At 37.9% G+C, this 10981-nt stretch overlaps 1 protein-coding gene across 1 annotated transcript; it reads left to right on the top strand.

Moving 5' to 3' along the window:
- The first annotated feature begins 4782 nt into the window (after positions 1-4782).
- cenatac (centrosomal AT-AC splicing factor) lies at positions 4783-9645 on the top strand. The gene is made up of 11 exons (XM_059336810.1): positions 4783-5076; positions 5298-5464; positions 5965-6063; positions 6148-6214; positions 6822-6884; positions 7314-7381; positions 7494-7608; positions 7722-7752; positions 8009-8110; positions 8473-8605; positions 9058-9645. Exons 1-11 carry the CDS (start codon positions 4960-4962, stop codon positions 9173-9175), a joined length of 1080 nt encoding a protein of 359 aa, XP_059192793.1. The 5' UTR covers positions 4783-4959; the 3' UTR covers positions 9176-9645.
- Positions 9646-10981: the final 1336 nt, after the last annotated feature.

Raw genomic sequence — 10981 nt, 5'->3', positions numbered from 1 at the left:
GCAGAGGCAGACTGTGACATCATTGACGGCAAAAATACAGCATGTCGTTTAGGGAAATTCCAAAAATGTGGCCAGGTATATAAATGAGGTAGTTTGAAAAAAAAAAAAAGATTAAATTAAAAAATCAAGAAGGCACATTTACAATGAACATTTTGCCTGTTATAGTAGTACAAAACAGAAGCCATAAAAACCTTTAGGAAGCTTCATATAGAACTATCATACTAGATTTTTATTCCTTTTAGACTGTAAAGTGATCCCACGTTTTACAAGTTGACAGTTTCTCAACTGTTTCGGATTCTTGTGTGGATTTTCAGGTCACGACTCATTTTGCTACTTTTCCCGATATTTTAAAATAATGTGTGGGATTTCATGTGAGTTTTCAAGCTATCACTACGTCCATAAGCTTTCCCACAAACCTTACAATGAAACGGCTTCTCACCTGTGTGGATAGTCTGGTGTCTCAGCAATTTTGACTTACAAATAAAATCTTTTCCACAGTTGTCACATTTGTTGTTGTTTGTTGTTTTTATTGTTTTTTTACCTTGGTATATATTACAGTTATCCTTCGACAGGTTAGGGCTGCTTACATTGTTAATGCGACTTCTTGCTCTAGTGAGTCTTTTCTGTTGTTTTGGCTCTGCCTTTCTAGTTGATCCTGAGTCTCCAAGCCTGCAGCGATCATCAGAGAGGAGCTGGTGGTCACTGGTTGCACCATGTAGCACAGAGCTTATAACTGGTATGATGACTGCAGATTCTGTCACAGCTGAACTTAAAGTGTCATCAGGATTCAAGTCCACAGTCTGATCTTCACTGTGCTCGCTTATCATAGAAGGCTCTGCATTCCTCGTTGATCCTGAGTCTCTGTGTTTCCCACCTTTCTGATTGTGGCTCTCATCTGCATCAGTGTTTGATTCCTGTGCCAGAGAGCTATCAACTGAAGTGAGATTTTCCTCAACCGTATTCTGAGATTTATCGTTCATCAAGTCCATAGTCTGATCTTCACTGTGGTCACTTCCCTCAAAAGTAGGAGTCTCCTGTTTCACTTCAAGCTGCTCTCCCTCCTGACTGGTGCTGAGTTCCCCCGGTTCCTCTTTAACCTGTGGAGGCTCTGGTTTGTCTTTAACTTGTGGAGGCTCTGGGTCCTCTTTAACTTGTGGAGGCTCTGGGTCCTCTTTAACCTGTGGAGGCTCTGGTTTGTCTTTAACCTGTGGAGGCTCTGGGTCCTCTTGGTCCAGACTGGAGTTCATCTCCTGAATACAGAGCTGCTGGTCAGCAGGAACCTCCTCCTCCTCCTCCTCCTCACAGACACGTTGCTGTGGGAGCTCTGGAAGGACAAAAGAAAGTACATTGTGATGATATAAACACCTCAGCAATTTGTCTTTAAATCATTATGATCCTATATGAGACCCATTCAACTTTTAGTTTTTTTTAAATATATATAACTATGATGAAGCTTTACATACCAATCCTTTGTAACTTTATTTCAGGTTTCCAAACGATATCCAACAGTCTGCTCTGACGGTCGATTTCTTCTTCGTACTGGATGATAGTTTTTTCAAAAACTCCGAATATTTCTTCAACAGCAACATTTAGTCGCTTGTTGACAAACTCCTTCAAATACGCAACTGACAACATTTTTCTTTAGCTGTAAGTGAAATATTTATCTGCGCATGAGCACAACTATTTCAATCTTCCAGTTATCTCTTCACATTCCCACTGCTCCCGCATTTAGCGCCAGTATGGCTTACTTCCGCTCGATGTTGCACCATTAGGTTTCCCGGGAATACAGGTGAGTTTGCCTTTCGTTCCGCTTTCACTCGAGAAGTTCAGAGGGGAACGAGCGTTTGCCATTGCAGCTCCAAAACTTTGTAATGAATTACTGTCTCATTTTAAGTCTCTTCTTAAAATCCACCTCTTCTCGTTGGCTTTTAACACCACGTAGAGTGTTGATTTTATGTTTCTATTTGTATACATGCACATTTTATTTTGTGCGGGCAGTACATTTTATTTATTTTATTCTATTTATTTATTTTTATCTTATTGTATTTTACTGTTCTATTGTTTTCTACATCTCTTTGTATTGTGTTATCTATTTATTGTTGTGCAGCACTTTGGAAACCTTGTGTTTGCTAAAATTGTGCTATATAAATAAAGTGGATTGGATTGGATAGTACACAGTTGCTCCATGGACTGTATAAAAAATAAAGTTAAAGTTAATGTTGGAATAAAAATATGTTTTTTGTTTTTTTGTTTTTACCTCTTTCCAGGAAATGATTGTGACAATGTGATTTATTCTTGACAGATAAAGTGTATATCTTCTCAGAACGTTATTAATCAGTCTCTTCCAAACATATCACAATGAAAATTAAACCTAAATCAACAGAGGACTGTATCTGATAACAAAATGATTCAAACTTTACGGCTGTCTTGCTTCATTTCACAGGGAGATTATCTTCGCTGTATTTCTACCTTTAACTTGAGTCTCTTTAGAGTAATTTTGCAGGAGATTCCTTTAAATAAAAACAATAGATGTGAAATAATTTCAAGGAGACAAAAATTCTTGTTGTGCATCATTTTATTAAGTCAATAACGATATCTGGCCTAAATCTCATGTAAATAGCTGCTTTGGAAATACGTTTAATGAAACATTTTGAGGTATTGGATACTTATTTCCCCTACTGTATATATGCTTGCTTAATAAAAAGCAGCTCCACTGATATTTAAACATATATTCATCTCTGAATACTGCAACATTAAAACCCCTCTTATATATTATTAGTTAACACATTGAGAAATATATTCTTTATTTTGACTACTTTATCTTGCTGTCAGTCACACCCATATGCAGCCTCGAGGAATAGAATTTACTTATAGGTTTAAACTTCAGAATGAATCTGGTATTTTCACACGATCACCAAACAAAGCTTTATTGTTAGAATACTAACATGAGCTCAGCAAACAGTATTTGATGCCCACAACGTATGCAGTACTCCCATTTGGGTCGTCCTCTCCTATAGTTATTTTTCTAAATTAAGCACACCATCTACAGTTTATGAAACTATTAGAAATGCTGTAGACAGTGAAAAAGGCACTGGTTGTAAGGATGAAAATACAAGTGACCAGAAACCATTAAAGAGAGAAAGCTTCTCAACCTCAACAACAGATACAACTGATACAACCCACTAATATAACTGAGATGGCATATACAAATTGTAAAAAAACCCAAAAAGAAACATTTATAGGGAGTATAACCTCAATGTGAAACAAAGATTTTTCAAAGATTTGGAAGATTATGATTTTTATCAAGAAATTATGTTAACAAAAATAGGAGCAATGTAGTAATATTGATAACATACTACTTTATTAAACTAAGATATTTTTACCGTTTCTCAAGGGAGATTGTATAAATTCAAGTACTGACTATTACAAAAGTATATTTGGGTCAGTAAGTGAATGTCGCCAAGGAGTTGCAGCTCTATGGTTTCTCTTGTGTATATTGATCCTCAGGAGTTTTTTCACGTCAGATTTGATAAAAACTTTTTCTTCAAGTGCTGTAATTGTGTGGTTTCACACTTTTATGTTTGTACGAATATCGCTTCTCACCTAAATGGATTCTTGTATGCCTTTTTAAAACCGACATGTCATTGAATCTTTTCCCACAGGTCCTACAAAGGTACGGTTTCTCACCTGTGTGGATTCTCATGTGTCTCTTCAAATTGCACTTAAATGAAAACGCTTTCTTACATGTGTCACATTTGAAAGACGTGTTACCTGTGTGACTATTACGGTAAATCGTTGACATAGTATGGTTATATACATGGTTGGTGTTGCTTTTGTGATGTCTCTTCTGTTGTTGTGGCTCTGCTTTTCTAGTTGATCCTGAGTCTCTGTGCTTGAATCTTTGCTGATGTTGGTAGTCGAATACATAAGAGTGATGAGCGAGGAGCTGATGGACAGTGTTTGGTTCTGATTCCACAGAGCTCATAACTGAAATGTAGTTTAAAGGCTTTTCCTCCACCACAGTACTCTGATCTTCACTTTGGTCACTTTCCTCATAAGTAGGGGACTCCTGCATCACTTCAAGCTGCTCTCCCTCCTGACTGGTGCCTAGTTCCTCCGGTTCCTCTTTAATCTGTGGAGGCTCTGGGTCCTCTTGGTCCAGACTGGAGTTCCTCTCCTGAAGACAGAGCTGCTGGTCAGCAGGAACCTCCTCCTCCTCCTCCTCCTCCTCCTCCTCCTCCTCCTCACAGACACGTTGCTGTGGCAGCTCTGGAGGGACAACAGAAAGTATATTGTGATAATATAAACGCTTCAGCAGTTTGACTTTAAATCATTATGATCCTATATGAGACCCATTCAACTTTTAGTTTTTTTTAATATACCTATGATGAAGCTTTACATACCTATCCTGTGTAACTTTATTCCAGGTTTCCAAACGATATCCAACAGTCTGCGCTGACGGTCGATCTCTTCCTGGTACTCGACGATAGTTTTTTCAAAAACTCCGAATATTTCTTCAACAGCAGCATTTAGTCGCTCGTTGACAAACACCTTCAAATACGCAACTGAAGACATTGTTCTTTAGCTGTAAGTGAAATATTTATCTACGCATGAGCACAACTATTTCAATCTTCCAGTTATTTCCAAACACCAATACAGCTCCCGCATTTAGCGCCAGTATTGCTTACTTCCGATCGATGTTGCACTATTAGCTTTCCCGACAATACAGGTGTGTTTGCCTTTCGTTCCGCTTAAAGATAGGAACGGAACTGTTTAGTTACTTGTTCCGCGCGGAAACATTACGAGACGGAATCGCTTCCGGTAGCAAATTATTAGCGCTAGCGTCGTCGTGTTTATTTTTAGTCAAGTACACGTTAGAAAATATATTTTAAAAAATGAATCGTAGTATTTGGTTTTAGTTCAGTTAAGCATATGTTAGGGGGTTTACACATTATCTAAATGGGTGCATATTACTGTGCTATATGTAGGCAAACAACATTCACTGGCAAAGGACATATATTTGGAAAAAATCACCAAAGCAGACTTAGAGTCGTTCTTCTTAAATTCTTGGAAAAGGTAAGCAGCTTGTTTATTTTACTGACTTTTTGGGTACTCGCCCTGATGCTAATGTTAGCTATGGTAAGCGGCAAACGGCAAATTATATCACGTTGCTTCACATTTTGATTTTAACTTCTATTTTTGTGTTAAATAACTAATGCCGCCAAACAATACACGTTCTATCTCCTTATTTTGTTTTATTTGTTTTGTTTTGTTTTGTTTTGTCCAATCTTCCTTAGGTGAAGGAAGCTCGCCGAACACTTAAAAAACCCCAAGTAGAAAAGTTTGATTGCACCCAGCACAAGCAGACATTCTGGTGCTACTGCTGTGGGCTTGAAGTTGAAAGAAATGTGACAGACGGAAACATGACTGTGCTGTACGGAGGCTTGATAGAACACATGGCCACGTAAGTTTTATTTAGCTTATTTTGACAGAAACATAAATAGAATTAGGATGTTTCATAGTGACTGCACATGTGTCCTGTAATAGTATCTGATCAAAGATGTTTTGATTTAACATTGGTAAAAAGGTACAATAAACCAATGTTTAAAGTGGGAAAGCTGAACAGGACATGTACTTGTATGTATTGGCTGCAGGTTTGTTTTAAACCATGCAAAGTTTTAATTAATACAAACATCAAACTGTCTTTATCATAACATTTAATTAAAACTACCAGAAATCCACCCTTGTTATAAGAAAGCAGTTTAACTACAGGAAATAGCCTTGGATCATTGTCTCTGTTGTGTATTCTGCATTAGAAAATTGTCATCTGGACAAATATATTTTGTGCTCATATGATTATTTAGATATGGCTCATGTTGCCCAAAGTAACGCATACATTTGTCAAACGTGTTTGGGCTTTACTCAGTTCTCTTACTCATGCTTTTTTCCATTATCTGGTTTCAGCCCAGAACACAGGAAGAATACACACAAGTTCTGGTGGGACAATAAGGCCGACCCCAAGTTTAGAGACAAGGTCATCATCACAGAGGAGGAAACTGAAAGGTAGGCCTGGTGATCCAAAAATCTATATAAATGAAATTTGTTGGTAAAATTAAAGATTCCCTGCAGGAATTATTTTTCTTTCAGGTTTAAAGCTGAGGTGGCAACAGCATTGGAATCATTTGTGGAAAAGGAGGATGAATACATAAAACAGGTAATGCCAAATCACTCTCCAAATATAACCTTGTTAAGATAAGATAATATATTTTCTTTATTACTCGCACGATGGAGAAATTTCCAGTGTTATAGCAGCAAAGTGTGTACCAAAACTAGAAAGAAGCATCAATAAAATAACGATGAATAGTAACAAGCAATATTAACAATTAAAGCAAGAATAAATATAAAAAGTATTTACACTTTAAACAATAAGAAATATAAAATTAGGAAAAGTATATCCTGGACATTGGGACAGTCCTTCGGCGGATGTCGATGACGTAGTATCCTTCAAATTCCGCCGTTTGAGGATCCTACCTTGACATTGCGATATAGCCTAAGAGTCCTCAGGCATGCTTGGGGCTTTGTAAAGCTGTACTTAGACTTGATAGTGCTCAGAGATAAGTACAAACTTAAACAAGGTGTGTCAAATTTCATGGTAATCCATGCAATAGCTGTTGAGACATTCAACTAAAAACTATAACTGTCACCCTCGGGGGCATCGTCCCTGTACCACAGATATACACTGTATGCTAAGCTTGATTCCAATACATCAAGTCTGCATAGAGTAATCAGTTTTTTCCATGTTTTACTTTTCGTGGCTGCAGGAAGCTGATTCCATACGGACCCAGGAGAAGAATCGTCAAGAGGTCCTTCAGGCTCTTTTAGAGGTTTGTTTTCCAACGATGCAGTGGCAGTATCCATCACTGTGGCCTTGAATGTTGATTATGATATTCAGTTGCAAGTAAGTTGGGAAATATTACCATTCTCCAGCTAAATCATTGAAACTAACTGAGAAGTTAACCAATGATCTTCTGGAGATGTTATTTAACTCGAAATATTGTGACTGGTGAAATCTTGTACTGTATGTGGAGGCTTGGGTGGTTTAGAGGGATAAAAATGGATTAGAGGTGGTAAAAATGGATTGCACTGGTAAGAGAAACACAAAACTATATATATATATATATGTTAAAAAAAAGAAGTCTGTGTGTTAATATTTGGGGCAAAGTAGTGTGTAGGGATTGTAAAGCTGAGATGATGCATTATTAGCGCTCAGACTTCCTATGAACCACTGTTGGCTTTTCCTGAATCAATGTCAGCGTGACGCAGAGACGGAGTTGTTCAATGGACCCAACGGCACAGACATGTCTGCCGAGGATGCTGTCAGGTAACGCTGAGTCCACTAACAACATCTTATCCTTTTTTGCATTGTGTCAAATCAAAAGCACTTGAAATAACTTTTGTTGTTTTTGGGGCTCATCTTGTTGTCTTGGGAACAGCTCTCAATTTACATCTCAGGGATCAGACCAGCAGGCGGGCAGCAGCTTTGTCGAGTCAATGGTTGAAGCACCGTGGGCTGCAACAGGGCAAGGCCTGACTTTCATAGGTTATCAGGTAGACATACAGCTCTCATTAAGAACTTGCATAGATTGAATAGTTAATTGTTTCACAAATAACAGATCACAAATGTGATCACCTTTTTTCAACACTGGTTTTCTCTGTTACAGGATTCATCGAACAGTGGAAATGTTCATACAGGTACAGTGTTATATAGTATTTCTTCTTTTCCCTTTGTCGCTCTGAGAAATCTTCTTCACAAAGCAATACATTATCCCCTAAATGGTCCTGTTAAGGTCAGTGTAGTTGCAAGTATATTAAGGGATAGACATTGGTTTCCTTTGACCTAATAAAACACTTACATTGTACAAACCCAGTGTCCCTACTAGTTGTAAGCTTAGTTCTCCTCTTGTGTGTGATTGATGAAAAATAAGGACATATCCTCTCTGTGTCGCAGGTGCCGTCCCTCCTTGGCTCCAGGATGATCCTCTGGAGGGAACCTCCGGAGCTGCTGCACATCCAGAAATCGGTCCATCACTCCAAGAGTTCCTCAAACAGAGTAGGAATCACACACACGCACACACACACGACACACAGTTGTGTAAACTTGTTGTCAGCTCAGCATTTTGTTTGCTCAAACAAATGTTCCAGCCTTGATGACAATTTCCGTGAGCAATTATGTTTTATTGGCTGCTGTCACATCACTAATCGTACCCAGGAAGACTTACTTCTTTACTGCCATTTATTGCAACAAATTTAGATTAATGTACAACTGCTGTACCTATAAAATAATTTCACTTAACCACTATCAATACATGTTCTCTACTCTTAATCATAGTCAGTCTTAATAAAAGAAAGATTACATCCATGTATGTTATCGGACTATCGGTCATTAACATTGCCTTGTATATATTTTTCCAGAGGAGCAAGAGAAGCTGAGGAAGCTTCCCCCTAACAGAGTGGGCGCCAACTTTGATCACAGCTCACATACAGACGCCAACTGGCTTCCCTCCTTTGGTCGGGTGTGGAACAGTGGCCGCCGCTGGCAGTCCAGGTGAGGTCGCAACACTCTTCATTAACAATTCTCACTCTATCCTATGCATTTTACACACACATACAGGCCTAAAGGAAGGTTTGATATGCTGTTTTTGTGTCTGTGGACAGGAATAACTTTTCCAGTTATTTTGATAATGTTAAATATATTTGTGTTGATCATCACTGTGCACAGGAAACTGTTGATTCAGATATAATTTTTGTATTTTTTGTATTTTTTTTTACATAATTCTTCTTAGAGATGCAGGCTTGCTTTTTTCTATTTAAATACTAAACCACTTTTCATGAAATAAATTGCATTGTATTTCATTAGTGTATGAGCCAGAGTTTACCTTAAAGGCTAATTTCCATCAGTTGTCCCTGGCCAATATAAATAGGCACATAATGTTTCATTTTTAGCTCGGTAGATGAATTTCTGCGCCTCAGCTTGCAAATGTGACTTCTTTTCAACAGGCACCAATTCAGACAAGAGGAAGGACAGAAGAAGAGACAGAAGAGGAAGAGAGAGCACGGCACAGAGGGCGCAAAGATAGCTAAAACGACTCAACAGCGGACAAATTCTGACACTTAAAACTGAATACGGTGTGTGAGAATTCATCAGGGAATGGATGTATATAGTTTGCAAGATGTAAATAAGCTTTTATACTATGTTTCAGATGAGTTGTACTTGGTTGAAATGCTCAGGCTGACTTGACACCCTACTGCAGTACCTTACCAACAATACTGATTGTATATGGAGTTTGTGTGCCCCTTCAGTTGGTCATTGGCCTGTTCCATTTGGTCAAATCAAATCAAGGCACAAGAGTAAAAAGCCTTAAAATATTTAGTATTGTTTCTTTTTTTAAACAGTAGGGGGCGCCAGACACTCAACTAATAGGCACTGCTGTTTGATTATAAAAGAAAATACATGGCAGCAAGCTGTTAAAGTCAACATTTAGACAAGAGGGTTGTTAAAAACCTAAACTGTATTATATATATTTTTGAGGATGTATATCATTATTTTTTCTTGTGTGGTACCATTAAATAACAGTTTTGTCTCTGCCTCAGATTCTGACCTGTCAATATTATTTTGCAAATGACAATACAATTATTTTGAGCCACTATTCTCAGTGTTTCTAAGGCCTCCAACCATAAACACATCTCTTCTTTGCAGGAAATCTCTACAACCAAATGACGAGCTTTCATTTCCTTTTTCTGATCATGTTCAATGAAGAGTTACCAGAAAAGGCTTAAAGGTTACATATGCAAATGTTTGTCACATTAGTAAAGATATGATAAAATGTTCTAATTTTTCAAGAATATTTAAACAATGTATTATATATATTTTGTTAATTCAGTAGAAAGTTCCACCTATTTTCTAATTATTTAGAGAGAAGGAAGTTAGTTTCTTTTAGTAAAGCTTTCATTGTTGTGTGGGGATATGGTCACTCTATTGGGGCATTTATGCTCTCCAGGAGCTAAAATATGTAAGATTGAGTAAAATATAATATAATATTCTTGTAATTGGACATCTCAAACAAATGGACAGTCTTGCAGACTTGAACCTAAACTGTATATATGAATGAAAACTTGATTTGCCAAGGTGTATTTGCACCCATTTAACAAAGGGCAGGCCCCCTGGAAAGGCTTTAAAATCCATATTTTGTGCATGCATGCTCTCTTAAATTCATCCACAAGAAGATAATGCAGAATTATGTGGGGCTTGTTATGTGATCTGCATGATGATATGGTTATAATGCCCTGCAATATATAATGCAGCTTAACATAAATATACATACAGAGATGGGGTTTTGCAATGACCATTACTCTGAAATATGCAGTGGTGGCCTAGCCAAAGGGGAACATCAGCACATACATGGATGAAAGGCCATGAGCAGTTAATGCATTATCCTATGTTCAACACTCTGAGCTTAGAATCTGCCCTTCTTTATCTGCACAGGCCTCCTCCTCCTCCTCACAGCAAGGTATAATCAGGCCCCAGTGTGCAGTGGGTAGATGGGCGTGGAGCTCAGTGCAGCTGCAAGGCAATCTGGGAATACAACGTGTAGCTGATCTATTCTTAGCAATGTGACAACCATAGACTGTGAACGAGATGAAAAAAATGGTATTGCCATCGGACTGGGAATATAAACTTTGCTGTAAATCGTCACTCGATATCAGTTTTGTATAACTATAAAGTCTTTGTATTCATATCAGATCATGGTGTTTTGAAGTTTTCCTGTTAAACATTTGAGGATCTATTGACAGTCGGGGCACCACCACAGTAGCTATCCTTTTCACTAAGGAATGGGAGGGGAGAAAAAAGCACGTGTACTGGGCGTTTCTTAAAGTAATCCACAGTCCAATCACGGAGTGGGAGTTTTGAATACATCTGCAT

Source organism: Centropristis striata, chromosome 7 (genome assembly GCF_030273125.1).
Source record: "Centropristis striata isolate RG_2023a ecotype Rhode Island chromosome 7, C.striata_1.0, whole genome shotgun sequence".
Classification (NCBI taxonomy): domain Eukaryota; kingdom Metazoa; phylum Chordata; class Actinopteri; order Perciformes; family Serranidae; genus Centropristis; species Centropristis striata.
This window is presented reverse-complemented; position numbering and strand designations above follow the sequence as displayed.

Coding starts and splice junctions, on each gene's coding strand:
- cenatac (XM_059336810.1), top strand. CDS start 4,960: ATGGGTGCATATTACTGTGCTATATGTAGGCAAACAACATTCACTGGC. Junction 6,064..6,147: donor ACAGAGGAGGAAACTGAAAG/GTAGGCCTGGTG, acceptor TTTTTCTTTCAG/GTTTAAAGCTGAGGTGGCAA. Junction 6,885..7,313: donor TCCTTCAGGCTCTTTTAGAG/GTTTGTTTTCCA, acceptor AATCAATGTCAG/CGTGACGCAGAGACGGAGTT.